The sequence below is a fragment of the Onychomys torridus genome, chromosome 7 (assembly GCF_903995425.1).
Source record: "Onychomys torridus chromosome 7, mOncTor1.1, whole genome shotgun sequence".
In the NCBI taxonomy this organism is placed as follows: domain Eukaryota; kingdom Metazoa; phylum Chordata; class Mammalia; order Rodentia; family Cricetidae; genus Onychomys; species Onychomys torridus.
The window spans coordinates 37,786,429-37,814,330 of NC_050449.1; the positions used below are offsets into that span (position 1 = coordinate 37,786,429).

The following is a 27,902-nucleotide window of genomic DNA, read 5'->3' on the forward strand; positions in this document are numbered from 1 at the left end:
GTCTCTGCATATCACGTGTTCATGCAGGTGCTTGTAGAGGCCAGAAGGGGGTACTACATCCCCTGGAGTTGAGGTTTGATGATTGTAAGCCACCAGCCTAGGTACCATGATCCAAACTCAGGTTGTCTGGAAGAAAGTACTCCTAACCACTGAGTCATCCCTCCGCCCCCAGTTGAAAGTTGCTTTTAATATGTGTATGTGTGGGTACTTATACATATGTGCAGATGCCTGATGAACCCAAAGGGGCTGGTTATAGGGGGTTTGGAGCCACTCCATGAGGGTGCTGGAAACCAAACCCAGGTACTCAGGAGTATGTCCTCTTAATTGCTGAACCATCTGTCTTCCAAGTGCTGGGATTACACATCTGATAAGACATGCCTAACTAAGGGAATCTCCCATCACCACACCACACAGGCTCCTATATCAAATCTAGAGCCTTAGACATACTAAACACCCCTAGAGCTTGCTTTTTGTGTTTTCATTGTGTAGCTCCGGCTGTTCTGGAACTTGCTCTGTAGACCAGGCTGGCCTCAAACTCAGATCCCCTTGCCTCTGCCTCCCAAGTGCTGGGATTAAAGGCCTGTGCCACAATGCCCTTGAGCTTGCTTTTGTAGGACCAAAGTCCTTGGTTCTGTTGTCTGCTTGGTATATATATATACCAGGCTTCAGTTCAGTAGATATTTGTTGAATTACACAAGTTGAGCACCAGTAGAATCCCATGTTATCTCCTCTTGCTCTTTGGTTTTCACTGTTCTAAAAGATCTTTGCTCTCCAATCTGAAGTACTTAAAAAATGTCCAGCCATTTTCCTGCGCACAGGATGGTGTACTAAGAAAATTCCAAGATGTCCTGAACTCAACAATAAAGGCAGGAAGGGAGAGGAGAGATAAGTTAGTGGGTTCTTGTTTGCATTAGACAGGGTCTCACTGTGTATTTCTGACTGACCCGGAACTCACTTTGTAGATGAGGCTGGCCTTTCACTTACAGAGATCCTCCTGTTTCTGACTGCGAAGTTGTCAGTGTTGGGATTAAAGGTTTTGGCCATCATGCCTGTTTTGTTGCGTTTCATGTAATTTAACCTGGCCTCAAACTTGCTATTCAATTGAGGAGGACCTTGAACTCCTGATCCTCCTGCCTCCATATCCTGAGTCCTGGGGTTTCAGGTGAGTGCTACCGAAACTGGCTTTCAAGGATTTTTGTTTTTTTTTCTTTGAGACAGGGATTCTCTGTGTAGTCCCGGGTGTCCTGGAACTCGCTCTGTAGACCAGGCTGGCCTTGAACTCACTGAGACTAGACTGGGACTAAAGGTCCGTGCCACCACCACCTGGCTCAAGAATTTCTTGTAGATTGCCCATCCATTACAAAACTTAACTTCCTTTCAGTTGTTTCACTATTTTTTTTTAAATATATTTTATTTAATTTTTATGTGCGTTTGTGTCTTTGCCATGGGTGTTGGGGGTTCTCGGAAACTGGAGTTACAGACAGGTGTGAGCTGCCATGTGGGTGCTGGGAATTGAACTCGGGTCCTCTGGAAGAAGAGTCAGCACTCTTAACCCCTGAGCCATCTCTCCAGCCCCACTGTTCTTATTTGTAGCCTGTAGTGGGTACATGTTCCACAGACACCCACTGCAGTAGTCAACATAGATTCAACACAATTTATGATTCCTCAATCTCTCTCTCTCTCTCTCTCTCTCTCTCTCTCTCTCTCTCTCTCTCTCCCTCCCACCCTTCCTATTATTGTTGTTTTGAGACGAGACAGTGTTTCTCTGTGTAGCCCTGGCTGTCCTGAAACTCACTCTGTGGACCAGGCAAACCTCAACTCAGAGATCCACCTGCTTCTGCCTCCTGAATCTTGGAATTAAAGGCATGCACCACCATGCCCAGTTTACTCCAATTTTTCATTATTCTTCCACCAGTTACCTAGTTTAGAAGCTGGTGGCTGTGGGAACCTGTCCCAAGATGACTACTATGATGTAATTGTTGGGCTGGGACCTCCAGGTCACTCCTGCTTGGTCTGGAAAGTCCCATTCCTCTCTCTTCAAACCCTGCCATCTCAGAGACCCTCCAAGAAAGAAAAGATGCCAACAAGCCCAGTTCTGCATTCTTGGCGGCTGCGGCAGCTCCTCCCCTGAAGTTGCCAGTAGTCCAAGACCCTGCCAAAAGCGGTCAGCTTTTGACCATACTTGAGCACAAACCCAGCTTGTGGTGGACATGTTATCACCCCCTTGCCTACAGGATATATAAGCTTTAATTCAGTTGTGTGGCTTCTCTGGCCTGATCTCTGGGACTGGAGGACTCACCCAGGAGTTGCTTTTCTCAAATAAACCTATTCTTCTACTTTTCCAATTTGGCATGGTCTGGCTTACTGTGTTGGTGGGGAAACTTTTTTGTTTGTTTGTTTTGTTTTGTTTTCCCTGTGTAGCTTTGTACCTTTCCTGGAACTCACTTGGTAGCCCAGGCTGGCCTCGAACTCACAGAGATCCACCTGCCTCTGCCTCACAAGTGCTGGGATTTAAGGCATGTGCCACAACCGCCTGGCTGAAACCTGTTATTGAGTTACAGAAAACCTGTTAGTAAGGCTTAATGAATCTTCTTATTTTAGAGATCTCTTGGTCTAAAGAGTTTGGGATTTTTTTCTGACAGTTGTGGTGACACAGGCCTTTAATCTGTGCCAGCCTGGTCTACAGAGAGGTCCAGAACAGCCAGGACTACACAACACAGTGAAACAAACAAACAAACAAAATAGTTCTGGATTTTTGTTTGTTTTGTTTTGAGAGGGGTTTGTGGTTTTGTGTGTTTGTTTGTTTTGAGATAGAGTCTCTCTGTGTAGCTCTGGCTGTCCTGGAACTCACTTTGTAGACTAGGCTGGACTCACACTCACAGAGATCCACCTGCTTCTGCTGAAATTAAAGGTGCCTATGACCATGCCTGGCTAAGAGTTTTGGTTTATCAGGTGAAAGCCATTTTTGTAGAGAATTTTTCCTCCCTCTATGCTTCCCCTACCCCCAAGACAGGGTTTCTCTGGAGCTCTGGCTTTAACTCAGAGATCTGTCTACCTCTGGCTCCTGAGTGCTGGGATTAAAGGCATGCATCACTATGCTGGTGTTCTGCCCAAACTGTGGGGACCCCCAAAAGACCACCATGGAGACCAAATCCCGCATGTAAAAGCAAAGAGCCTTTATTTTCAAGCTCCAAGCTTGGTCTGTCTGTCTGTCTGTCCCACACAGCAGTGGGAGCAGAGAGCCCTGAGCCCAGGCAGGGTAGTGTGTGTGTGTGTGTGTGTGTGTGTGTGTGTGTGTGTGTGTGTGTGTGTGTTTAAATCATAGTAGAGGTTGGGGTGAAGGGATTTCCAGGATCCAGGACCCTGACTGACATTCGTCTAAGGGTATCTGTAAAACAGCAAGTGTGTGCTAGACTCAGGGACTATCTAATGGTTGGAATGTTTGGGGCATCAGGTATTTCCCCATCCCTGGGTGGTGTCAGCTTATGGCTTCTCCTGGATTTGGGTGTTGCCTGCCAGTAAGCCTGTCACAGAAGCTGTGTCTGGGCCCCAAAGGTGGTCATGGGGCCCCTCCACAGCTGGGTAGGAATTCTCTCTCTGTCTCTGTCTCTCTGTCTCTCTCTCTGTCTCTCTCTCTTTCTTCCTTGGTTTTTTGAGACAGGGTTTCTCTATGTAACAGCTCTGGCTATCCTGGAATTTGCTCTGTAGACCAGGCAGGTCTCAAACTCACAGAGATCTGCCTGCCTCTGCCTACCAAGTGCTGGGATTAAAGGCATGTACCACTACTGCTCAGGGCTGGTAGCACAGGCCTTTAATTCCAATACTCCAGAGGCAGAGGCAGGAAGATCTCAGTGAGCTTGAGGTCAGCCTGGTCTACAAAGTGAGTTCCAGGACAGCCAGGACTGTTACACAGAGAAATCATGTCTCTGGAAAAAATTTAAAAAATAAAAAAATAAAAAGGAACAACAACAACAACAAAACCCCTCATACTGAACAGTGAGTTCTGGGTTTCCAAAGAGGATTTACTTTGCACTTATTTAACCTGCCTTTGTCCACCAGTTGGATGAACACACAAGTGTATCATTACTTTTCTTAAACTGATATACATTCACTGTACTTTTTTTTTTCTTAACAGGGTTTTGCCAAAGTATGCATTCTCATCTTGAATTCATTCTGTAGCTCAGGTAGACCTTGAACTATGAACTTCTTGTCTCATCCTTCTGAGTAGTTGAGACTGAAGCTGGTCAAGGTCAGGCTTAACTTTCCTGCTCTCTCATGCAAATCATCTGTGGAGCTACCAAAGGATCTGAAGTTGGCAGATGTCAGTGAACAGTTGCCCAAGGCCACTATTAATCTTCTGGGTCCAAGTCAGGTTGTAGGCATGTCAGTAACCCTTGATACTTAGAGGCAGAGGCAGAAGGATCACCCAGAGTTCCAGGCCCGCCTGGGCTATAACCGTGTCTCCTCCACAAAGTCGTGGCTCAAGGATTAGAATGTGAGGTTGGGGATGGCTCAGATGGTAAAGAGTTTGAGCAGACCTACGTTCCATCCCTAGCTCCCATATGAAAAAGAAATAGCCAGGTGTGCTGCCTAGCCTAATCAATGAGAGACTGGTCTTAAAGGAAGTTACAGTATCCTGGAGGAGGATGACACCCGTGGCTGCCCTCTAGCCTCTCCACCATGCTCACAACCTCCCTCCTTGCATATGCATACATGACCATTAAAAAGATTTTTAAAAGAACCCAAAGTTTAGTCAGGATTGTGTCTTGTAAGTGCTAGGGCTATATTGTTTTGTCTCTATTCCCATTAGCTTGACCACGACGTAAAACTACCAATTGTGCTGTAGACTGCATTTATTTCTTAGAGAAAATACCAAGCCCCTAAACAAGCAGGGATTATTTTAGTTTTCTGAATGTGCACCGTAACCGGAGGCACGCTATATAAACTGGTCGGTGGAACGTAATGGGACATGTGGTGCTCAGCCTAGAAGCGTCGCTGGCTTTACGCAGGGAGCAGCGTACCAGGCAGGATGACGCCTTCAATCCCAGGGCCACAGCCGTCAGCCGCAAAGCTAAACCGAGGCCCGCCCACCTCCGTGCGTGCGCACCAGCCTTCCTCAAGCCCCGCCCCCGTCCTAGTGGGGTTACCGCCTCCGTCCAGGTAGGGGTGGCATGCGAGGGAGGGGCGTCAGCGAGGGCGGGACCGGAGGGCCATTCTGGGGCCTTGGGGCTCCCCTGACTTCCGACTGCGGCGGAGGCTGTCCCTGTAACTGCCCTTCCGGGATGGCGACAGTTCCACGGGCCAGGGACAGCGGTCGTGCAGACGCCGCGCCCTCGTGGCTGCAGCGCTCTGTTACCGCGGCTCTCCTGCTCCTGTGCCTGGGACCCGCAGTTCCCAGCCTGGAGTCGGGTGTCCCGGGTGGCTTGAGGACACCGGGTGCAGGGCAGGTGCTGATCGGCGCCGCCCGCCCCTCCTGACAGGCCAACCCTGGGCCGCCAAAGCGAGGGGCCTCCCGGGGCTACGTGCGGCTCCCTCGCGCCCACTCCTTCTGCTCCAGCGGTCTCGCAGCGGAACGGGAAGCCGCGGTGACATGCTGCGGTGCTCACACCCCCGCGGGACCGAAGCCTGACTGATGACGCAGGGTAATAGGGACCCAGAGGCAGTTCCGAGGGCTCTCACCCAGACCCGAACCCTTAGCTCGCCTTCTATATGTCACAGTGAAATGAGGGGTTTGCCCTCGGCTAAAATTGTACAACTACTGCGTCCAGCTTAGCTCCCTCTTACCCACTGCTGTGCTTTGCACATTTCAGTGACCGAGGCGAGCCGCAAGGGGAAAATGAAATGGGAAATTCCAGAAATAAACCATTAATAGACTTTAAGAAACTTTTATTATGGTGCATTGCTATTACTTGTTTGATTAATTTCTTACCAGGCCTAATTTATATATTTAAGTTTTACCATTGTGTATTATAAGGGGAGTGTATACATTGTTCACTGTGACCACCACGAGGGGGTCAGAGAATGTTTTCCACGGTAAAGGGGGATACCTATTTGCAAAGTTATAGCGCATTGTGTGCTAAGCATTGGGGCAGTCAGCTCTAGAAGGCTCAGAAGTGGGCTTTTTAGGGTACCGATTCAAAGAGACTGAGCGTAAAACCAATCTAGCGCTTTTCATGATGCCTGGCAACCTGGAACCCTCCCAGAGCCTGAGTGACTGAGAAAGTTCACTGATTAAGGGAGTAGGGCTGTACTGGGCTCAGCGCTGCCATCCTACCCCTGCCTCCCCTGGGCTCCGGCAGACAAAAGTAATTAGGCTGAACCTTTAATCACAGCTGGTTTCACAGGCGAGAAGACATGGGAAAGGAGGGAAAGGCAAAAGTTGTGGGGACAGGCCTGCCTCCCTCGGGGACCCCCTCCTCCCCCAGTTTGGCTTTCAGTAATCTACTGTTTTCTGGTCTCTCTCAGGACACTGGGTTCCCTAGTTGCTGCCCCAGGCTTAATGATTGTCCAGAAGGCGGCTATAAAGAGCCTGGGCGGAGGAGGGAGCAGAAAAGCACAGCTCAGCAGATCTGGGCACCAAGAGAGCTGCAGGCAGGAGCAGTCAAGAGGCTGTGCTCAGAAGCACTGTGACCTGGCCTGCTGGGCCTGCTCCTTCTACCATGGCAGCCCAAGGCTATGGTTATTACCGCGCTGTCATCTTCGCAGCCATGTTTGGGGGCTACAGCCTGTACTACTTCAACCGCAAAACCTTCTCCTTCGTCATGCCATCCTTGGTGGAAGAGATTGCTCTGGACAAGGACGATTTGGGTAAGCCTTGGGAGGGTAGTAGGGTTGTGGGCCACGGGATACGCTGTTTGGAGTGTGGTGTGTACAAGCATAAAGTGCGTGTAGAGTCAGTCAAGCGAGTACCAAGTACAGAGGCTGAGCTCCATGTGCTTGGGTGTGGGTGAAGGGCTGAGGCTATCTGGTTATCTGGTGTGTATGCCTGTGACCCACACGTGCCGGGGAGGCACGTTTAGGGGGGCTCTGTGGGTGCATGCTATACCTGCAGGTTAGTGAGCACTGGGAAGGCAGCACCCATGATTTGATGTAGCTTGCCATTCTACCTCCAGGAGGGATAAGACCCCTTCCCTCCACGTTCAGGCATGGTGGGGCAACAGAACTTCTTGAGGCCTTCGGTTGGCATTCAGGGTGAGGTGGGAAATGCAAATTCCAGGGAGGAAAACATCACCCTTCTAGTTCAGACAGCTGCAGATGGAATTATCCAAGAGGCTGAGAAGTCCCAAGTCAGCCTGGGCCTATGATACATGGCTCAGCAGGCAGGAAAGTGTCAAGTTTGCAGCACGGGTCCTTCCGTTGCTCTGGGAAGGAACCCAAGGAACCCCTTCCACCCTGCCAAGCACCTGTCCACACCTGACCCCTTGCCTTCCTCCACCCCTCCTGTACCTCTGCCCTGTCCCTAACCCCTCAGGTGTCCTGATCCCTGCTCCCCTTCGCTGCAGGGCTCATCACCAGCAGCCAGTCGGCAGCTTATGCCATCAGCAAGTTTGTGAGTGGGGTGCTTTCTGACCAGATGAGCGCTCGCTGGCTCTTCTCCTCTGGGCTGCTCCTGGTCGGCCTGGTCAACGTCGTCTTCTCTTGGAGCTCCACGGTACCAGTCTTTGCTGCTCTCTGGTTTCTTAATGGCCTGGCACAGGGGCTGGGCTGGCCCCCCTGTGGGAAGATCCTGAGGAAGGTGAGTGCATCCAACAAGCCTGTCTGGAGCGGCAGGGTACCTAATGAGAACTTGGGGACAACCTTTTCTCACGCACCCCTTTCACCCCAACCCATAGCAGGTTCCTTAGGAGGTCTCTGCCAGCTTCTGCTACTTGTCAGGATATTTTAGGAGACTGAGAGAGGTGGGATCGGGTGGCAGATGGGGGAATCGGCTCTGCCAAGTAGAAGCACTCTCTCCCTCATCCCTGTAATCGGAGTCTCTAGGTCTGCGCACTTGAGCGGTTCTCAGTGTGGACCGTGAGCCAGGCGCCTATTCTGCCCTCTTCTGTCACAGTGGTTTGAGCCATCCCAGTTTGGCACTTGGTGGGCTGTGTTGTCAACCAGCATGAACCTGGCTGGAGGTTTGGGACCTATCTTGGCAACGATTCTTGCCCAGAGCTACAGCTGGCGCAGCACACTGGCCCTGTCTGGGGCACTGTGCGTGGCTGTCTCCTTCCTCTGCCTGCTGCTCATCCACAATGAGCCTGCTGATGTTGGACTCCGAAATCTGGACCCTACCCCCTCCAAGGGCAAAAAGGGTGAGCCTCTGCCGAGCTGACCCCTAAGACGCCTTCATTCACCCTTTACTTGGCACCATTTTGTTAGGACTGGCTTAAGCCTTGTACTGTGCTTGTTGAAGGATGTAGGCGAAGGAATGGCAATGGAGGGAGTGTGGGGAAGTAAAATTCTACCCTTAAGTCAAAGCCAACAAGCACATCCTGGGCCCTGTCTGGCAGCACAGACCTCTTTAGTCTGGATAACACCTTAAGTTTAAGTGGTTTGTGTGCCTTCTTCTATCCGTACTAGTCCTCAGTTTCTCTCTCATTTGCTGAGGCTTTTGTAGCAAGGTAGAGGAGAGAGAGGGGTTTGAAGGGTTACCCGTCACCTCAATCCTGGTGGTGCCCAGACTCTAGCCATGCAGCTGGTTAAAGTGGTGGTGGTGGTGATCTGGTAGGGGCAGGCCAGCAGGAGCAGAGCCTAAATCCTATTTGGCCTCTTCCTACCTCCAGGTTCATCAAAGGAGGACAGCACCCTGCAGGATCTGCTACTGTCCCCCTATCTCTGGGTGCTCTCCACTGGCTACCTTGTAGTCTTTGGAGTAAAGACCTGCTGTACAGACTGGGGCCAGTTCTTCCTTATCCAGGAGCGAGGGCAGTCTGCCCTTGTGGGTAAGATGAGTGTCTGGACAGGGCAGGGGGTGAAGAGCAGGAGCCAGGGCAGATGGGATACCCAGGCTCTGCTTCCGTTTACCCACTGACTCCTTCCCGGAGGCTGGGCACCCTTGGAGGTGCGTCTCTGCATCTTGGGATAGCCTCAGTAGGGAAACTTCTTCTCATCCTCTTGCCTTCTGTCTCCCCACAATTCTCCATGCAGGTAGTTCCTACATGAGTGCCCTGGAGGTTGGAGGCCTCGTGGGCAGCATTGCAGCCGGCTATCTGTCAGACCGGGCCATGGCAAAGGTGAGCCAGCAGGAAGAGAGGGATGGGCATCCTGGCATGTGGGCTGGTTGGCCCAGAAGTTGTGAGACAGGAATGACCCCAGGCTTCTCTTATCTGCTTGAGATGTGGAGATAAGACGTGTGGGGAATGTTTTAACTGATGGCAAAGACAACTGGAATCTCTCAGTAGGCTTCTCCTCTGCCCCAAGAAAACTAGGGGTGCAGTGGACTAGGCGCAGCTCCCTAGCACGTGTCCCATGCCTGCCCCAAGGTGGAGGAAGGGATGCTGTGGAATTTGGCCTCAGATCACCAAGCAGCTCCCAGGGCCTCCCAGGGCTGTCTGGGGCCAAGAATTGTGACAGATTGCCAAAGACCTGTCAGCAATAGCCTGCTGTGTCAGAGTCCAGGGGTGGGGGTGTTTTGCTTTGCTTGGAGGGCCTGACATGGCTGGCACTGTATCCGTAGGCAGGGCTGTCTATGTATGGGAACCCTCGTCATGGCCTGTTGCTGTTCATGATGGCTGGCATGGCAGCATCCATGTTCCTCTTCCGGGTCACGGTGACCAGTGACTCACCCAAGGTAAATACAAAGAACCTGGCAAGCTGCAAGGTACAAAGAGAGAAAGTAGGACTCTCTTCCCCTGGCCGGCTCCTCCTCCCTGTGCAGTTTGTTTATACCTTACTTTCTCTCTGGTACTTTGTGTCTCCCTCTACTCTGGGCCTGGTTTTCTTCTCTTTCCTCTGCTCTCTAGGACGATGCTTTCTGGACTCCCACTCTCCATCCTCTGGCTGAGCTCACGGGCTTTACGGAGCATGAGGTGCCTTAAAGATATCTCTGGCTTCCCTCCTGGTCTGTCTCATTTTTGTCTCACCCGTCTTGGCCCTAGCCAGCCCAGCTTGTACAAATTCTGAAACAGCCAACACCCCACTCAAGAGGGATAACTCTTATCTCCCCTGCCCCTGTCCACCTGGGCCCTTGGGGCTGCTCACTACCATCTGTATCAGCAGCTGTATCGGGAGTGGGTGAGGATGGCTGCTGGCTGGCTTGACTAAGGCTAGGTACTCTTTCCTCCTTAGGCAATTGTGGGCACTAATTCTCAATGTTACCTCTCCCTGCCCTTGCAGATCTGGATCCTGGTGTTGGGAGCTGTGTTTGGTTTCTCTTCTTACGGTCCCATTGCCTTGTTTGGAGTCATAGCCAATGAGAGTGCACCTCCCAACTTGTGTGGCACCTCTCATGCCATTGTGGGACTCATGGCAAATGGTAAGTGGTACTTTCTGGAATAGCTGCCTCCTGGCACTGCCTTGCTCAGGCCTGCTAGAGACAGAACTGCCTGTTTTAGCCTTACATGTGGCTCAGGTTCTTCTCTCTCCCCAACAGTGGGCGGATTTCTGGCTGGGTTACCCTTCAGCACCATCGCCAAGCACTATAGCTGGAGCACAGCCTTCTGGGTGGCAGAAGTGATTTGTATAGCCAGCACAGTTGTCTTCTTCTTGCTTCGAAATATCCGCACCAAGATGGGCCGAGTGCCCAAGAAGGCAGAGTAAAGAGAGTACTCACTATGGAGCATCCCGACCTCAGCCTCCTTGGCAGGGCATAGAAAGGGAGAAGCTGCTCTGGTTAGCATAGAACCTTTCTGTGTCTACACTTGTCTCCTTGGACCTCCCTGGTGCTGCAAGTTATCAGTGGCTAATAAGATCGCAAATCCCCATCCTATGCTCTATTTAAATGATGTTTGTTTTCAGACTTCATCAGCTTCTCTTTCTACCTTCTAGCAGACAGACAACTCCTGCATTTAGGGTGTCTCTTCTATCCTTCTTCCTCTCCTAGGTTCTGTCCTGTCCCTATCCCCTAGTGAGGTGAACCTGTCTCTGCAGCCACATAACATTAATGCCTGTGCTTTCTGTTGTACCCCAAGGCTTCTTGACAGGGTAAAGTTATTGCCAATACCTCAGTCCCCAAGGGAAAAAAGGAAGCCACCATTCTCACCAAACCCTGGGACAAAGGGGGGGAATATAGCGGGCAAGCCGACTTGTTACAGATTAATAAAACTAGATTTGATACTAAACAGTCAGTGGCTTATCCTTTCAAAGGGAGACGTAAGCTAGACACAGATTTCCTTGAGAAAGTTTTTTGATTTTTTTTTTGGTTTTTTGTTTTTGTTTTTTAAGATTTATCTATTATGTACACAGTGTTCTGCCTGCATGTATGCCTGCAGGTCAGAAGAAGGCACCAGCTCTCATTATAGATGTTGTGAGCCACCATGTAGTTGCTGGGAATTGAACTCAGGACTGCTGGAAGAGCAGCCAGTGCTCTTAACCTCTGAGCCATCTCTCTAGCCCCCAGCAAAGTATTCTTACCAGTATCTGCTCTTTCCACCCTAAGGGAAAGATCTTTCTCTGAAGTGAGACAAGAGAAGTATAAATGCTGAGTACAAGCTCAGCATTCAGCTGGACACTGGACACTGGACACTTGGGGTTGCAGGCAGGTTAAATGACTTGAAGGAGGGAGGTCAGGAAGCATGGATCCAGACTCGGGCCATCAGTAACCGGCTTGAGGGCTTTGAATAATTCTGTCTGTAAAAGGATATGCATCCTAGGGTAGAGTGCACACTGAGATCAAACTTAGTTTGATTCTAAGTGCTAATAAGTGCTCCATCCTCCACTACCACCACACATCAGGCTCCCAGGAAACCAGCAATTCTGGGACTGCATCTAGGGCTCAAGAGTCAAACTATGATGTTAGCTAATGAACATCAATTTGTTCTGTTTTCTACTAGAAGACAGTACCTCACCTTTGCAGACCGCCCTCACCATTTCTGCCTTCCCCTCCCATGCCTTCTCCCAAACCATGAGTTAGGACAGCAAACACTAGAACAAAGGAATGTTTATTATAGCACTGCTAAGCCGGCTTCCTCCATAAATAAATCTGTACAGAGAAGGACCGTGATATATACAGAAGGGCAGAGAACATGGCATTCTAGCCCAGGATCTATTCCCATCTCCAGGCTCAGTGTTCTCCCATTTTCAAGTACATTAACAAGGCTACTGCAATGGGATCCTCACCAGAGTGGAAACAGCAAAGCCCTCTGCAGCATGTCTCAGGGGTTCATTCCAGGCTCAGCCTATGACCCAGGTCCAAAAGTGCCAGCCTTCTCTGCCACCTCTAGAGCTAGCTTCAGGTTCTGGTCAAATAGCTCGCATCTAGGCCAGACCCAGAAGACAAAAAATTGTGAGACTGTGAGGTGCAAGTCTCCTGCCACAAAGGTAGTGGGAAACTCAGTAGAGACTATCTGAAGAACCGGAAGCACAAGGAAGCCCTGTGTTCTCAAGATCTGTTGTCCTTACCTAAAGTGACTTGGGAGACAAGGTTCTCACGGTGTCTGGGGACTGGGGATACCTACCTGATAGGCATTTCCAAGGAGTAGAATGGATTCTTGAGGGCAAAGTCTGAGTAAATCTCATAAATTTTTCGGAGAAGAGAATCTATTCCAGCTTGCCTAGGATCTGCCAGGACCACAAACTTGATCCCTAGAGAAAGCCAGGAATGCTGGTCACCCAAGGACAGAGAATGCAGCAGATACTGTCCTGCATGCAGCCCTTTGTGAAGTACTGCCATAAGCCCATCTTTACTCTGTCCCTATTGCCACATCAAACAGCCAACAGAGCACACTAGACATGAAGTGACTTCCCCGTCACCGGGTAAGTGAATGACCAGACTTGGGGTCTAAATGCCATTTGTAGTTTTGGAATCCCTCAGCAGAAACAGGACAAGCAGAAGACAAAACTCTGGCAGTTCAGTTACCGGCATCAAGGAGTGAAGAGATGATAAGCAGGATCCAAAGGCCATGTCTATTTGGCTTTCAAATTTTATTTGGAACAACACATTCCAAAATGTGTGAAATCTAACATTAATGTGGATTCTATCCAAACCCAAGATAACCAGGGTTGAGCACATTGGGTGACGTAAACAAAATCAGCCTCTGATTAAATATTGGCTTTGGATTCGCAAAACAAATGGATGTATTTGTACAACTGTCCCTGGAAAACCTGACACCATCCCTGTCCTTATTTACCAGAGCGTTCTCTGGTCAATCCCTTGGTCCAGTCTGCCCCATCTATCCCTATGACCTCTGTAGGCACATACCTGTCAGTGTTTGGAAGCAGTGCAGTTTGAATGTGTCTGTCTCCAGCATCTCAATGCCTGAACTTCCCTGTTCCGGAGACAGCTGGGAACCAATGGCAAAGAGCCTGTGTGAAGGAGAGGTAAAGTGGGGAACATACCAGGTGACGTGAGGAAAAAACGCTCCTCAAACTTTTCCACTCAGGTACCTAATCTGAGGAGTTCACTTTGCAGCCTGGGGCAGTCTGGAGAAATACTGTGCACTACCGAGCAGCAGTGTCAAAATTTCGTTCACATTCATGGGCCTTCTGAATACACTGTACATTCCCCGAAGATTCATTATTTCTTAAATGTTATTTATGATCTCAAGTCTGGTCACTCAGTTACCTAATGACAGTGAAGTCAATTCATCTCTAGCCTCCCCTACAGGCTGCTTTATGTAGCAATAAGGACAAAATAAAGATGGGCTTGTGGTGAGTGTTTTTGTCTGTAGGTATGTGTGTGTACCACGTGCATGCCTGGTACCCAGAGAGGCCAGAAAAAGGCATCAAATCCCTTGGGACTGGAGTTACAGTTGTGAGCCACCATGTGGATACTGATTCTCTGGGAGAGCAGCAAGCACGTACATACCTTCTTAGTTCATAGCCATGCCATGTCAACACACCTCACACCACAGGAAGTCTTTTTTTTTTTTTTAAAGTTTTTTCAGTGCCACACCAGTTATTGTGATCATGTTTTTTTTTTTTTTTTAATATTTATTTATTTATCTACTATGTATATAGCATGTATGACTGCAGGCCAGAAGAGGGTACCAGATCTCATTACAGATGGTTGTGAGCCACCATGTGGTTGCTGGGAATTGAACTCAGGACCTCTGGAAGAGCAGTCAGTGCTCTTAACCTCTGAGCCATCTCTCCAGCCCCACAGGAAGTCTTTTAATGTCTATTTAACTCAATTACCTAACCAGGCAGTGATGGTGCACACCTTTATTCCACACACCTGGGTGGCAGACAGGCGGATCTCCGTGAGTTGGAGGTCAGCCTAGTCTATAGAGCAAGTTCTAGGGGTAGCCAGGGCTACACAGAAAAGCCTTGTGCCCCCCCCCCCAAAAAAAAATCAATGACCTTATGTTAGACTACAGCTAAGAGGAGCAGAGAAGCTGAGTTAGGCAGGATTAAACTACTCCAACCTGGATATAGTCTATCAGCTATCTCCCCATGACACCAGAACTCGGCTACTTAAGAGGCACAAAATGATAGTACACAGAAAACACTTTAGACATCCTAGAGATAGTTGGCTGGAGAGTAAAAGTTTAAGGGAGGGGAGCGGACTTACGAGTGGAACATGGATGCCAGCATAAGCTTCTCGTTAGAGGTAAGGCGGGGCCGGCCGAAACGAATGGACACCGGGTAATTTGCAGAGTTACCTAGATACTCCAGCACTTCTTTCCCGTCGGCCGTGTACTTGCCATTCACATCCACGCCATTGATGGCCAGCACTGCGTGGCCCACTACAGAAGAGAGGCTAAGGATCAGAGACGCTCCGGTGCACTCCCCCTTTTACTCCGATTCCCAATCCTGCACCTTGCCACCAGCCCCACTTCCGCAGAGCCGGCCCCGCCCTCGAGCCCAGCCCACCCCGGATGCCGTCGCGCTGGCCGAAAGCCACCAGCACTCGCTCGTCGTGCAGTTTCAGCAACAGGTCCAGAGGGTAACTGAAAGTTTTCTCGGCCTCAGCTCGTGGCGAGTAGCTGTCCCACTGGTAAATCAGGCCGCCGGCTTTATTAACCACGTACACACTAAAAATCGCCATCGCTGCGCTGCCCCGCGAAAGGCGCTATAATACGGCCTCTGCCGGACGTTCCAGCCCCGGAACTGGTGTCATAGCCCCGCCTCTGCTCCGCCCCCGCCTGAGGCGCACGCGCAGATCAAGCCTACATATTCGAAGAAACGAATTTCTGGGAACCGATCTACTGTATTTCTCAGAGCCAGGGAAGAGCCTTAGTGGCTGTCGTCGGGTGACCGGCAGCGGGGCCCAGCCATTTACAACCAGCGCCTAGGGGGCGTGACTTGCAGGCTGGAAGCCACTCCTCCCATTCCGTCTCTCGCAGGCGGGCGAGGCGGAGTTTAAGCGTGGCCCCACCCCTTGCCCCGGAAGTACTTTCTCGAGGCTGGGGTTTCTGGGACTGTTGGCGAGCCGGGCTTCCTTTTTTTCCGACATCTTAGGGAGGCTGCAGTGGTCGTCGCCACTCTCCGAGCTTCATCATGGTGAGGCTCGCGAATGTTGAGCAGCAGGGATCAGAGGGCCGAGCGGTGCTGGGGGGCGGTGAAGGGGACGCTGCACGGAGCGGTTCGTGATGTGCCGGGCTGCGTCTCGGGGCTGCCGCGGGCACTGCCTCCATGTGCTCCGGCGCCGCCGCCATGGGTGGGTGAGATACACCAATCGGGGAGACGGGGGCCACCAATGACCAGCCTGCACCCCGCTTTCTTCCCCTAGCCGCCCAAGGATGACAAGAAGAAGAAAGATGCTGGAAAGTCGGCCAAAAAAGACAAAGACCCAGTAAATAAGTCTGGTGGCAAGGCCAAAAAGAAGGTAGGGGTGGCCATTTGTAATAAGGATGATTCTGGAGGGGACCTTTCGTGAACCTGTGCTGGGATTGTTTTCTTTTCCCTTGTTGACTTTATTCCTATCTTGTCGTTATTTCAAGAATGCGGTTGTAAACCTTCAAAACAGTGGTCCTCGACTTTCCGAATGCTGCGACCCTTTAATACAATTCCTCATGTTGTGATGACCCCCCAACCATAAAATTAAAATTCGTTGCTACCCCATAATTGCGGGGTTTGTTTTTGGTTTTTTGAGAGAGGGTCACTGTGTAACAGCCCTGGCTGTCCTGGAACTTGCTCTGTAGACCAGGCTGGTGTGGAACTCTGATCCTTCTGACTCCCGAGTACTGGGATTAGAGGCCACCACCGCCCGGCGTAATTTTGCTACAGTTAATAATAATAATGCAGAGAAACCCTGTCTCGAAAAATACACCCCCCCCCCAAAAGCACATAATGTAAATATGTGCTATACGAACCCTAGGTTGAGAACCACTGCTTTAAACGGGGAAGTGGGACTAGAGAGATGGCTCCTAGGTTAAGAGCACCTTCTGTTCATCTGTTCAATTCCCAGCGCTCAGATGGTAATCTGTAATGAGATCTGGTGCCCTCTTCTGTGTACATAATAAATAAACAAATCTTTAAACGGGGAAATGAGTATAAAGTCTTTGTTTCAAACTACAACGTTATAACAGGTGCTGTAGAATTTTTTTGTTACCAGGCGGTGTTACTTAGTTTGAAGTCCTTAACTTACCTGAGATGACAACAAGAGGTTTCTCAGACTTGTGTTATTTGGGAAAGGATAGCTCTGCCAGAATTCCTGACCAGTGCTCTTTTCTTGTTCTAACGAGCAGAAGTGGTCCAAAGGCAAAGTTCGGGACAAGCTCAACAATCTGGTCCTGTTTGACAAAGCTACATACGACAAACTTTGTAAGGAGGTTCCCAACTACAAGCTCATCACTCCAGCTGTGGTCTCTGAGAGACTGAAGATTCGCGGTTCCTTGGCCAGGGCAGCCCTCCAGGAGCTACTCAGTAAAGGTGAAAGATAGTGACCTGTGTGTTTTGTGGAGCGGGTTTTCTTGTTGGCAGCACTACCAGGAAAGCTTTTTAAACATACATATTTCTTGAGATAGTTTCTCTGTGTTGGCCCTCCTGGAATGCCTTTGTAAATCAGGCTGGCCTCAAGCTGGAAGAGATCTGCCTGCCTCTGTCTCCCAAGTGCTGGGATTAAAGGTGTGTGCTGCCACCGCCTACCTCTATTGACAGGGTCTTATGTGTCAAGGTTGGCCTTGAATTACTGACCTTTTCTGCTTCTTGGGTTTTGGGATTAAAGGCAAGCACCAATATGCCATTAGGGATGTCATGTCACTGTGTAGCCCAGGGAAATTATTCTCCCACCTCTCATGTTTTGGCTATAGTAATTTTTATTAAATACACCGACTGAAGTGGTGGGGCTGGGTGTTGTCATTCATACTAAGGGTCTGGAAGATTACATTGGTATAGAAGTACATGTCTTAGAGAGCCTGGTGTAGTGACTTAATCCCAACACTGGCAGAGACTGGAGAATCAGCCAGGAGCTCTCAGGCCAGCTAGCCTAGTGTAGTGCTCTGTAGAAGCAGGAGAGCTCTGCCTCAATGGGGTGGAAGGAGAAAACTGATTCCAGGTAGTTGACTTTTCACTCGTAAATCCTAAAAGCAGCTCACACTCGATCCCAGCACATTGAAGGTTCAAAGGATCCTAATTCCCAGGCCAGCTTGGGCTATAGAGAGAGAGACCCTCTTTCAAATACCACCCTAAGAACTTAGGGTCCAACTGCTAAGTAATTCTCTTTGGGAAAGAAAAGTTATAAAAATCATGGCCTTGGGGTTGGGGATTTAGCTCAGTAATTAGAGCCCTTGCCTAGCAAGGTTTCAGCTGTGGGGAGGGGGGTGGGGATCATGGCCTTGGGGTTGGAGACATGGCTCAAAACCCTGTACAGCAGTTCCAGATGGCCTTCTCAGATACCAGGCACACACTTGCACATACATTCATGCAGGCAAACCTTCAAACACATAACTTAAAAGCCTTACCCTTTCTTCCTAGGACTTATCAAGCTAGTTTCAAAGCACAGAGCCCAAGTCATTTACACTAGAAACACAAAGGGTGGAGATGCCCCAGCTGCTGGCGAAGATGCTTGAACAGGTGAGAACCCGAGGTCTCTTGGTGTTCAAATAACTGTACTCCCCCTGAGATACAGATTCTGACTTTAATTCTCCTCTCTCTTTTTCAGGTTCAATCAGCTGTACGTTTGGAAAAATAAAACTTTATTAAATCAAATGAACGGGTGTTTGTGTTTCCTAAGAAAGGCAACTTTCCTAAGAAAGGTTTTAGGAATAATAGTTGGAATGGGTTTGTTGGCTGAGCCGGGAGCCTTCAACTTTTTCCTTTATGTGACTGCTTGTTTCTTGTTGCGGCTTCCGTTTTGAATTGATGCCTAAAAAGAAATGAAGACTCAGCAAGATTAACAAATATTAGGAAGTGGCTGATGAGAGTCTGGACACATACCTGGACTGCCAGCGTCGTCCGTTATTCCAGACTCTGCCAAAAGAGGGCAACCAGCCTGCACTGGTGGTGGAGCTGTGGTCAAAGTTGGCCCCAACTCGCTCTGGGGGGAGTTTCTTCAGTTTCTGTTTTTCCTCTGCAAACAGGAAATGTGTTGAGTGGCTGGTCTCTGCTCAGTAGGTGGGTCTGTTGACACCGTACTGTAGCCTGCTTAGGGAATGGCATGGAATAGGAAGTAGTGTGCTTACGTTCTTTGAGAAATTCTTCATAGGAAGGGCCTATTGGTAGGTTCCCAGAGCTGTGTTCCTCCTCTTGAATCATCCATGGAGGCACAGCACCTAGAACAAGGAAAGCCCTTTACTATGGAGCATGTTCCAGCCAGGAGTGCTCAAAAATAAAAAGCTGGGTTTCTGGAGTCAGGCCTGGGAGTAACTGAAACCATATTCTCTGATGCCTTTTTTTTTTTTTCCTCCATTTTTTTGTGTGTATTTTCCTGTGGGTATGTCTGTGCCATGTGCATGCCTGGTGCCTGCAAAAATTCCAAGAAGGATTGGATTCCCTGGAATTGGGGTTCTGGGTGGTTGTGAGGTACTGGCTATTGAACCTAGGTCCTAAATTCTGCCTTGAGAGGCTAGCCTGGTCTATAGAGCAAGTTCCAGAACAGCCCTGGCTATGTAATAATAGATCCTGTTTAAAGACAAGCCAGTGGTGATGGCACATGCTTTTGGAAGTGAAAGGGTATGTGCAAGTATATGCTGAACTCTCAAGGTTAGTGTTATTACACTCCTTGAAGGATTACAGAAGTTCCTTCTCATAACAGCTAAGCACTTGGTGCAGTTAATATTTTAGTCACTTTGTGTAGCAGTAGCTCATTTCCATTTGGCTAATAAACAATAGTTTTGGCTGGCTTTTTATTCCTTTTGGAGCTGGTTTGCCGATACAGTTCAAGCTGACTTCAAAATCAAGTCTTTCTTCCTCAGCTTCCCAAGTGCTGGACTTACAGGTTTCTCTATTGCTCTATTGGCTGTGGTGTCAAACACCTTTAATTCCAGGACAGGCTCCAAAGCTACCCAGAGAAAAACAAGCCACTGAAATAAATAAGCTTGGTTTCAGCCAGTGTGGCTAGTCAGTGAGCTCTTACTGCTAAGGGGTCATGCCTGACTTTTGTGTAGGTGCTGGGGATTGGAGGCTGGTCATCAGGCTTGCACAGCAATACTTTAACTGAGCCATTTCCTCAGCTCTTGCAAGTTTTGATCTATTCTGGATACAAATACTTGGCTGTCCTGGAACTCACTCTGTAGAACAGGCTGGCCTTGAACTCTGAGATCTGCCAGCCTCTACATCCTGAGTGCTGGGATTAAAGGTGTGGGCCACCACCACCCTGGCAAAACAGGCTTTTTTTTTTTTTTTTTTTTAAGGCTTTATTTAAAAAGCAAATAGCATTTTGGGCGGTGGTGGCGCACGCCTTTAATCCCAGCACTTGGGAGGCAGAGGCTGGCGGATCTTTGTGAGTTCGAGGTCAGCCTGGGCTACCTACCAAGTGAGATCCAGGAAAGGCACAAAGCTACACAGAAACCCTGTCTCGAAAAGCCAAAAAAAAAAAAAAAAAGCAAATAGCAAACAGGTCAGATAGGGACAGTGTCTAATTCTAGCACTTGAGAAGTTGTGGCAGGAGCTCAGGGCCAGCATGAGCTAAGGATTAACCTGTATCAAAACAGCTGATCTCTGGAGTTGCAGGCCATCCCCTGTCATGGCTACAAATTGAGACCCTGTCTCAACAACAAAAAACCCCAAAATTATCTTGCAGACATAGAAACATGGAAATAGTGCTCAGAAACTTACCTGAGTGAATGTTCCCAACTCCAGCTGTATCCTGTGGTGAAAATAAGATACGAGATGAGAAAACTGTGAGGCACAGTACTCAAAGCTAGAGACAGCAAACGTCAGTGACTCCAGTCACTGCAAACAGCCCCAAGGTGGGACTGAGGTAGGTAGACAGGAGGTAAAGTCAGTCAATAAAGACACAGCAATATGAAGGGGGTGCTAGGATTCAACAGCAGGGTGGTAGGACATAATGTCAGATGCCTGCAGGGGTACCCAAGTGTGGACACCCTCTATCAAGAGTACGTTGTGAGGCTGTTACGAAAAGATCACCCTGAAAGGTTGCAATGGAGTCTAGGAACACTACCACAGAAGAGTATAGTAAGGGAAAACCAAGAGGAGCTGCAGATGGCTACAACAGGTAGAAAAGCCAAAACAGCTGAGGGGTCAGTGACCACTTCCGGTTTGCTTGTCCATTGCACCTGTACCTGATGGCCAATGAACGTCAGGTGCTGTCCTGTCTCCATCCAGTCAAGCTCTGGAACACCTTGCAGGTCCAAGTGTGATACCTGCTGTGAGCTGGAGGCTACATGGCTGAAAGACAGGGGAGCCGGGCTGGCAGATGAGGTCCTTGAGCAGTGAGGATGGCAAAGGTCAGAGCTGTTCCCGTTTTCCAGCATCCAACTCAAGAAGTTCCCTGACAACTTACCCGTTGGTTGCTTTCCAGCTTCCAGGTGCCGAAGAGCCCTCTTCTGGATCTGGCTCTGCCTGAGGCTGAGTTTGATTCAGGAAAAATAAATGTGTCTAAGGTGCTTAAGAGCCTGCCTGGGCCATGCCCCCACACTCCAGACCCCGGTATCTTATGGAGGATATCGCCCATTTTGTCAACTCTCAGCCCTGCCCACATCTCCACTGAGGTGCCCTGCCCCAGTGGACAGGGAAGGGAATTGAGGCGTATGGACTTGTGACCCATTCTCTGAGAAGAGCTGACAGTCAAAACGCTGGACGGGGGAAGCCGGGCATCAGTGGATTTGGATACTGCTCTGGGTCCTCGGAGGGAAACCAACCTCTAAGACAGATCGGACCACTTCCTGCCGACTCTGTTCTGCCTCGCGGATCTGAGCCGCCATCTGTGAAAGAAAGAATGCTTAAGGTGGTTCAGGATCATGGGGAGAGGTCCTTTTCAGAGGCCTTTCTTCCCACCTCTTACCTCTTTAATCACCTCGTCCTCCTTTTCTTCATAAGAATCCAAGCCCTTCACCATGGATTTCTTAAACCTAAAAATAAAAGAATTACAAAAATATTGGAGGCCAGACGGTGGTGGCACATGCCTTTGATCCCAGCACTTAGGAAGCAGAGGCAGGCGGATCCCTGTGAATTCGAAGCCAGCCTGGTCTACAAAGTGAATTTCAAGACAGCCAGAGCTATTACACAGGGAAACTCTGTCTCAGGGTAAAAAAAAGAAAGATAAATTAATGGAAAGATTAATTTAAATGAAATTAATGGAAAGATTAAATTAAAGATAAAATAAATGGAAAGAGATAAATTGGCCTAGAACTCCAGCCCCACTAGTTATAAAGTATATTTCAGTAGAGAGTTTTTAATTCTAAGGGAAGAAAATTGAGACAGTCTCATTGCACAGCTTAGACTAGCACAGAACTCCCACCTCGGCCAGTTATGTGCTGAGATTACAGAGCGTAACCACCATGCTCAGCTTACAAAACTGGTAAAATGAGCACCTGTACCTCTCAGCTGGGTACGCTGGTAACACTGCTATGCTCCATAATTCACCCTTCATTTACTTTCTTTTGAAAGACTTAGTTTTTTTTATTTATTTGTTTGTTTGTTTTGGTTTTGCAAGACAGGGTTTCACTGTGTAGCCCTAGCTGTCCTGGAACTCACTCTGTAGCCCAGGCTGGCCTTGAACTCACAGAGATCTGCCTGCCTCTTCATCCCAAGTGCTGGGATTAAAGGCGTGCACCACCGCTGCCTAGCAGATCTTTTATTTTTACAAGTATGGTTGTTTTGCCTGCATACATGTCTGTACACCACATGCATGTCTAGTTTCCTTGGAAACCAAAAGGGAGTGTTGGATCCCTTGGAGCTGGAGTTAGAGGTGGTTGTGAGTTTCACAACTAGTGCATGGTGAAAACTGAACTCAAGTCTTCTGCAAGAGTGGCAAGTCCTCTTAACTGCCGAGGCATCATCTCCAGGCCCTGCAGTTGTCCTGTGCTGGATTCAGGTTAACAGTCTCTGACAGAAATATTACACTGCTTACCTCCACTGTTTATTAGAAGGCACATGAACTGCCAGCACTTAGTCTGTTACCAATACCACTCTTGACCACTTAGCCTTTATGCCTGAAGAGTTCATAGAATATTTTCCTAGTTAAATCCCTCCACTTTTCACATGCCACAGTGAAAACTCTGGTCCCCAACAACACATTTGTATTTGTCTGATATTACAATACTTAAAAAGTGGGGCTGGAGAGATGCCTCAGTGGTTAAGAGCACTGGCTGCTCTTCTACAGAACTCAGGTTTGATTCCTGGCACCCACATGGTGGCTCACTAGACTCTGACTCCAGTTCCAGGGGAGCTCTTCCAGCTTTAGAGGGCATCAGGCCTACAAATGGTGAACAGACACACATGCTAGTAACCCAGCACTCATAACTGTTGTAAAAAGCACATGCCATCTACCAGTCCACTCCTTTAGTTCTCAGCACCCATGCTGGGCAGCTGCCAACCACCTGTAACTCCAGATCTAGGGGGATATGACGCTCTGACCTCCTTGTACAGTAGCACGCATGTGCACATACCCAACAGACATAGACACACATATATACACAAACACAAAATAATAATCCTTTTCGTGTGTGTGTGTGTGTGTGTGTGTGTGTGTGTGTGTGTGTGTGTGTGTGGTTTTTCAAGACAGGACAGGGTTTCTCTGTGTAGCTTTGGAGCCTGTCCTGAAACTCTGTAGACCAGGCTGGCCTCAAACTCACAGAGATCTGCCTGCCTCTGCCTCCCAAGTGCTGGGATTAAGGGGTGTGCCACCACTGCCTGATTTTTTTTTTTTTTTTTTTTTTTTTTTTGAGATAGGCTTTCTCTGTGTAGCTATGGCTGTCTTGGAACTCACTCTGTAGACCAGGAAGGCCTCAAACTCGGAGATCAGCATGCCTCTGCCTCCTGAGTGCTGGGATTAAAGGGGTATGCTACCACTGCACAGACTTCTTTTTAAAAATAAATCTATAAAAAAAAAAAGTACCACTATTGGCTTGGAGAGATGGCTCTTGGAAGTTAAGAGCACATACCATTCTTACATACAGCACAAGTTCAGTTTCTAACACACATGTGGGACTGCTCACAACTGCCTGTAACACCAGCTCCACGAAACCATCTCTCTGGCCTCCAAGGACACCTGCATTCACACACCGTTTCTCCCCTCCCCAACATTGTTAAAAATAAGGGCTGGAGAGATGGCTCAGAGGTTAAGAGCACTTGATGTTCTTGGGGAGGATCTGGTTTTGGTTTTTTATACCCACATGGTGGCTCACAACTGTGTAACTCCAGTTCTAGGGCATCTGACATTGTCTTCTGGCCTCTGCAGGCACTGCACGTTCATAGCATCCATACATACAATACAGCCAAATGCTCCTACACATAAAAGAAAAGTCTTAACTAATACCACCACTGAGAAAGGAGACAAGAAGATCTTGAGTTTGAGGCCAGCATGGGTTATATAGTGAGACCCTGTCTCAAAACAAGCAAGGCTAGGCAATCCTCCTGTCCTAGCCTTCTTGGTGGGGATTATAGGTGTGTACCTGTAATCTGCATTTGGGTGCATTTTTACACTTGCTTTTTTTTCTCTTACTTAGAAGGGTAAGTTAATGTGGTAGCACACGCCTTTAGTTCCAGCACTTGGGTGGCAGAGGCAGGCAGATCTCTGTGAGTTCAAAGCCAGCCTGATCTACATAGTGAATTCCAGGACTACATAAAGAAACCTTGTCTCTGGGGCTGGAGAGATGGCTCAGTGGTTAAGAACACTGGGTGCTCTTTCAGAGGACCTGGGTTCAATTCCCAGCACCCACGTGGCAGCTCACAACTACCTGTAACTCCAGTCGCAGTGGATCTGATACCTTCACACCAATGCACATAAAATAAATTTAAACAAATTACTTTAAAAGAAAGAAAAGAATGTCTCCTGAAAGAAAAAGAATTTGCTGGGTGTGGGCAGAGCCAGGCAGATCTCTGTGAGTTCAAGGTCAGCCTGGTCTACAGAGCGAGATCCAGACAGAGAAAATCTGTCTTGAAAAACTAAAAAAAAAAAAAAAGAAAGAAAGAAAGAAAAGAAAGAAAGAAAAAGAAAAAGAATTCATCACCCTCAATAGTAAGTTTCTACATATCTTTATTCACTAATCAAAGACCCTATTCAGGAGGCTGGAAAGACAGCGCAGAGGTTAAAAGTACTAGCTGCTCTTCAGAGACCCAGGTTTAAAGTGCTACATGGCAGCTCAAAGCATCTGTGACTCCAGTTCCAGAGGACCAGATGCCCTCTTCTGACCTCTGAGGCCAGCAATCCTCTTGTCTCAGCCTTCCAAACAGCAGGGACTCTAGGTCTAAGGCACCATACCCAGTCATCACATCTTTGTGTGTGTGCATGTTCAATATAGACTTATCAGGGGCATATTAATAAAAAGTGCTATGAAAACAGATAATGCAATCCCTACTGGACTTCCCAAGACACTTCCTTATTTTGGGTGTGTTGAGACATGTAGCTTTGGCTGTCCTGGAACTTGAGATTCTCCTGATTCAGCTGGGCACTGGAGCCTATGAGTCTGCACCAACACACTTGACTCTGAACTTCCCAAATTTGTACTTGTTTTGAGATAAGGTCTCATTCTGTCCCAGGCTGGCTTTGAACTCTCAAGAATCCACTCTAAGCCTCCCTAGTCCTGGATACAGATGTGAACCACCACACTCCCTTGGAACTTTGCAATTTGAAGAAGATTTTGTGCCTGACAAAGATCTGGAGAATTCACTTTGCTACTTTATCTCTTATAACAGGTGACTTACCGTGCATAATCCTGGGGGGAGATCAGAAACTTCTCTTTCATCTGGGCATTGGCCTTGTTCTCCCACCAGAATCTGTTGGTGGCTTTCTTATGCTCTGGGCTGAGAATGAAGAGGAACAGTAATCTTAGCTAGACAGTAAGGCAGTACTGGGTATCAGAGCATGAGGTGAGTAACACAGACCAGCATCTGGGTTGCTTCCTTGGACAAGGCAGAGAGAAGAATACTATTTATCATCAACCTCTTCAAGATCTCAATCTCGGGATTCGTTTCCTTCAATAAAGTGTGAGATGGTGGAAGGAGGGCAAGTCGGCTTTCCTAACAAGACGACGGTAGTGAATGCTAAGCCCTCCCCCCTCGCTATGTTCCAAGGTTGACAAGGTAATTCAATGCATCCACCCCAATTAAATCACAAAAGCGACCTTCCTCTCTTCAGTTCTAACTTTCCACCCTACACGAGGGTACATCTCTTCGTGCGTACGGGGGGGGGGGGGGGGGGGAGGGAGGCAGGTGTTCCCCAGCTGTCACCTGGCCAGATGTTCCAGCAGACCCCCGTGCAGCACTGTCAGGTTTCCGTGGCTCAGGTGTTTTCGCACTTGGCAGCCACAGCACGGACACCAGCAGCACCGATCATGCTCGGGGACATAGCGCTCTACCTGGGCGGCACGGACGGCCTTGCGGGCAGCTTCCACCTGCAGGCCAGAAGCCAGCTAGGACCCTGAAACCACAGCCCGAGGGCCCTGGCTACCCTGCTCGCATCCCCGGCCTCCCCCAGCCTCGCGTCGGCACCTGCGGTAAAAGCCGCTCCAGGGCCCCCTTCAACTGCCGCTGGTGCTTGCGGCTGTAGACGTGTCCTCGACCACAGAAGAAAGTTTGGCGACACAGAGGACATCGCTGCGGTGGCGCCATCGACCCAGGACCGGCGATCACCTCCGCAGCCAACCGGTTTGTCACCACCCACTGACCCCTGACGCACCCGGGGCGGGACGGGGCGGGGCGAACCCGGGAGCTCTCGGGCCCCTCTAGAGGCCGTAGGCGCTACTGCAATCAGTTCTGCGGCTGCGCAGACTATTCACTCCCTCGCCCCGCCCACGCGCCCGCAGAAATCACCTGGCGGAATCAGTAGCATCCCAGATGTTCTGCGGCGTGCCAAAGGACTCCGTGTGGGTACAGGAGACAGGGTCCACGCCAGTCAGGCCCACAGACTACACACTCTCTAGGCGTTGACAAAGACCCCAGTTAGACAGCGTAACAAATCAGAACCGGTAACTACAGGGCGCACACTGTGTCCCCCCAGCTCTGTGTTAACAACCTTACTGAATCCTCACATTGACGTTTTGTGGTTTGGCATTATTGGCATTTCACACGAGAGACAGATTCGACTTGGAAGAAATGAGGACCTCTGAGGAAGGCTACAGAGGTGTTAAGCAGCGGAGCCAAGCACCTCCAGCTTCCCGGAAGCCTGCAGGGGGAACACTTGGTCTAAGTGATTGTGATCTAGTTACAGTCACTCCACAGCAGTGTTGACTTGCTGGTGATAATCCTTAATCTTTAAAAATGCTCCGAAGTAGAATATTCTTTGAAATCCAGCATTGGATTGGTAGTCTAGTTCCTTAAACTTTAATGCTTAAAGTGAATCCTGCTCTAATGCCCTTGCAAAAATTCTTGTATGTCGCCGGAGAGATGGCCCAGTTGCTAAGAGCACTGACTGCTCTTCTAGAGGACCCTGGTTCAATTTCCCAGCACCCACATGGCTCACACCTGTCTGTAACTCCAGTTCCAGGGCTTCTGACATCCTCACACAGCATACATGCAAGCACAACACCAATGAACATCAAATAAAAAGAAAGGGGGGGGGGGTTCCCTTACATCATATGTCACCCTAGGAATGTGTTTTCCTCATTTGTTCCAAAGCTGCTCAAAGTAGTTTACAGTCTGCCCCATTACTATGAACTCCCTGGGCCTCTGCAATTTGGTTTATGAAATTACTTGCCTGCTATTCTCCACCACTAAGTGTTCATTTCCCACTTGAACTTGGCTTGTGAAACAGAATCCAACATCTTTCTCTTCATGACTGTAAACTCTGACCTCAGACTACTCTGTGGAATGGCTGTTTCCTGCCCTGGAAGAAGCAGGCAGCCAAGCTCCACCCTACAGAAAAACAACAACAAACAAACAAACAAACAAACAAACAAACAAGATCAAGCCACTGAATCCCACCAGTCCCTGAACTTGCCCCAAAATCAGGGCACCCAGGAAAGCGCCCCCCCCCCTATAAAGCCTGCCTCCTGATGAGTTCTTTGCTGCCTCTCACAGAGCAGAGGCATCCTCTGTGTCCTTCCCAATAAATCTCTTGTGTGAGGTTTGTTGTGTGGTGTGACTTTTTGATATTCCTTGGCTCCCGACTGCCAGATTACCTTTTCCTTTGGAGCTCCAACACTTTCACTGGTGAAATCTTTCCTCTTAGAGCTATAACACTTAACAGTGACTTATCTCCCAGAGAATGAAACCACCAAGCTAAAACCAGAAGGCTCTTTTACTCAGTCCCACAGACA

General features: G+C 49.0%; 4 protein-coding genes across 10 annotated transcripts; 2 read left to right on the forward strand and 2 right to left on the reverse strand.

Moving 5' to 3' along the window:
- The first annotated feature begins 5,036 nt into the window (after window positions 1-5,036).
- On the forward strand, window positions 5,037-11,261 carry Slc37a4 (solute carrier family 37 member 4). 5 transcript variants are annotated; one of them, XM_036193883.1, is made up of 11 exons: window positions 5,037-5,160; window positions 5,481-5,642; window positions 6,466-6,807; window positions 7,503-7,735; window positions 8,051-8,294; window positions 8,766-8,924; window positions 9,130-9,215; window positions 9,659-9,772; window positions 9,945-10,010; window positions 10,318-10,456; window positions 10,574-11,261. In XM_036193883.1, exons 3-11 carry the CDS (start codon window positions 6,660-6,662, stop codon window positions 10,738-10,740), a joined length of 1,356 nt encoding a protein of 451 aa, XP_036049776.1. In that variant the 5' UTR covers window positions 5,037-5,160; window positions 5,481-5,642; window positions 6,466-6,659; the 3' UTR covers window positions 10,741-11,261. The 5 variants fall into 5 exon arrangements, with proteins under 5 accessions (XP_036049776.1, XP_036049777.1, XP_036049779.1 ...); XM_036193884.1 differs by lacking the exon at window positions 5,481-5,642; XM_036193882.1 differs by lacking the exon at window positions 5,037-5,160 and having other exon boundaries at window positions 5,183-5,642.
- Window positions 11,262-12,063: 802 nt separating this feature from the next.
- Trappc4 (trafficking protein particle complex 4) lies at window positions 12,064-15,354 on the reverse strand. Its single transcript, XM_036193303.1, has 5 exons — window positions 14,953-15,354; window positions 14,651-14,825; window positions 13,340-13,443; window positions 12,597-12,723; window positions 12,064-12,396 (listed from the first exon to the last, which is right to left on the reverse strand). The coding sequence occupies exons 1-5, from the start codon at window positions 15,125-15,127 to the stop codon at window positions 12,318-12,320; spliced, it is 660 nt and encodes a 219-aa protein (XP_036049196.1). The 5' UTR covers window positions 15,128-15,354; the 3' UTR covers window positions 12,064-12,317.
- Window positions 15,355-15,496: 142 nt separating this feature from the next.
- On the forward strand, window positions 15,497-18,205 carry Rps25 (ribosomal protein S25). The gene is made up of 5 exons (XM_036193304.1): window positions 15,497-15,582; window positions 15,812-15,907; window positions 16,770-16,953; window positions 17,998-18,096; window positions 18,185-18,205. Exons 1-4 carry the CDS (start codon window positions 15,580-15,582, stop codon window positions 18,090-18,092), a joined length of 378 nt encoding a protein of 125 aa, XP_036049197.1. The 5' UTR covers window positions 15,497-15,579; the 3' UTR covers window positions 18,093-18,096; window positions 18,185-18,205.
- Window positions 18,198-26,334, reverse strand: Cenatac (centrosomal AT-AC splicing factor). Of its 3 annotated transcripts, none has more exons than XM_036193302.1 (11): window positions 26,137-26,334; window positions 25,876-26,039; window positions 25,351-25,449; window positions 21,488-21,554; window positions 21,345-21,407; window positions 20,987-21,051; window positions 20,766-20,871; window positions 20,299-20,329; window positions 18,705-18,794; window positions 18,460-18,592; window positions 18,198-18,388 (listed from the first exon to the last, which is right to left on the reverse strand). In XM_036193302.1, exons 1-11 carry the CDS (start codon window positions 26,254-26,256, stop codon window positions 18,328-18,330), a joined length of 999 nt encoding a protein of 332 aa, XP_036049195.1. In that variant the 5' UTR covers window positions 26,257-26,334; the 3' UTR covers window positions 18,198-18,327. The 3 variants fall into 3 exon arrangements, with proteins under 3 accessions (XP_036049195.1, XP_036049194.1, XP_036049193.1); XM_036193301.1 differs by having other exon boundaries at window positions 20,766-20,892; window positions 26,137-26,297; XM_036193300.1 differs by having other exon boundaries at window positions 20,766-20,907; window positions 26,137-26,297.
- Between the last annotated feature and the right edge of the window lie 1,568 nt (window positions 26,335-27,902).

What these genes read in the sequence shown, in the direction of transcription:
- Cenatac (XM_036193300.1), bottom strand. Translation starts at nt 26,256, where the DNA reads ATGGCGCCACCGCAGCGATGTCCTCTGTGTCGCCAAACTTTCTTCTGT. An exon ending in AGGACGAGGTGATTAAAGAG is followed by an intron (nt 21,408 to 21,487) that starts GTAAGAGGTGGG and finishes TTTCTTTCACAG; the next exon opens with ATGGCGGCTCAGATCCGCGA. An exon ending in TGACGTTCATTGGCCATCAG is followed by an intron (nt 20,330 to 20,765) that starts GTACAGGTGCAA and finishes TTTTCACCACAG; the next exon opens with GATACAGCTGGAGTTGGGAA.
- Trappc4 (XM_036193303.1), bottom strand. Translation starts at nt 15,127, where the DNA reads ATGGCGATTTTTAGTGTGTACGTGGTTAATAAAGCCGGCGGCCTGATT. An exon ending in CTGGCATCCATGTTCCACTC is followed by an intron (nt 13,444 to 14,650) that starts GTAAGTCCGCTC and finishes TCCTTCACACAG; the next exon opens with GCTCTTTGCCATTGGTTCCC. An exon ending in CTGCTTCCAAACACTGACAG is followed by an intron (nt 12,724 to 13,339) that starts GTATGTGCCTAC and finishes GGCTTTCTCTAG; the next exon opens with GGATCAAGTTTGTGGTCCTG.
- Slc37a4 (XM_036193883.1), top strand. Translation starts at nt 6,660, where the DNA reads ATGGCAGCCCAAGGCTATGGTTATTACCGCGCTGTCATCTTCGCAGCC. An exon ending in GTGGGAAGATCCTGAGGAAG is followed by an intron (nt 7,736 to 8,050) that starts GTGAGTGCATCC and finishes CTTCTGTCACAG; the next exon opens with TGGTTTGAGCCATCCCAGTT. An exon ending in CGGGCTTTACGGAGCATGAG is followed by an intron (nt 10,011 to 10,317) that starts GTGCCTTAAAGA and finishes CTGCCCTTGCAG; the next exon opens with ATCTGGATCCTGGTGTTGGG.
- Rps25 (XM_036193304.1), top strand. An exon ending in GTGGCAAGGCCAAAAAGAAG is followed by an intron (nt 15,908 to 16,769) that starts GTAGGGGTGGCC and finishes TCTAACGAGCAG; the next exon opens with AAGTGGTCCAAAGGCAAAGT. An exon ending in CCAGGAGCTACTCAGTAAAG is followed by an intron (nt 16,954 to 17,997) that starts GTGAAAGATAGT and finishes CTTTCTTCCTAG; the next exon opens with GACTTATCAAGCTAGTTTCA.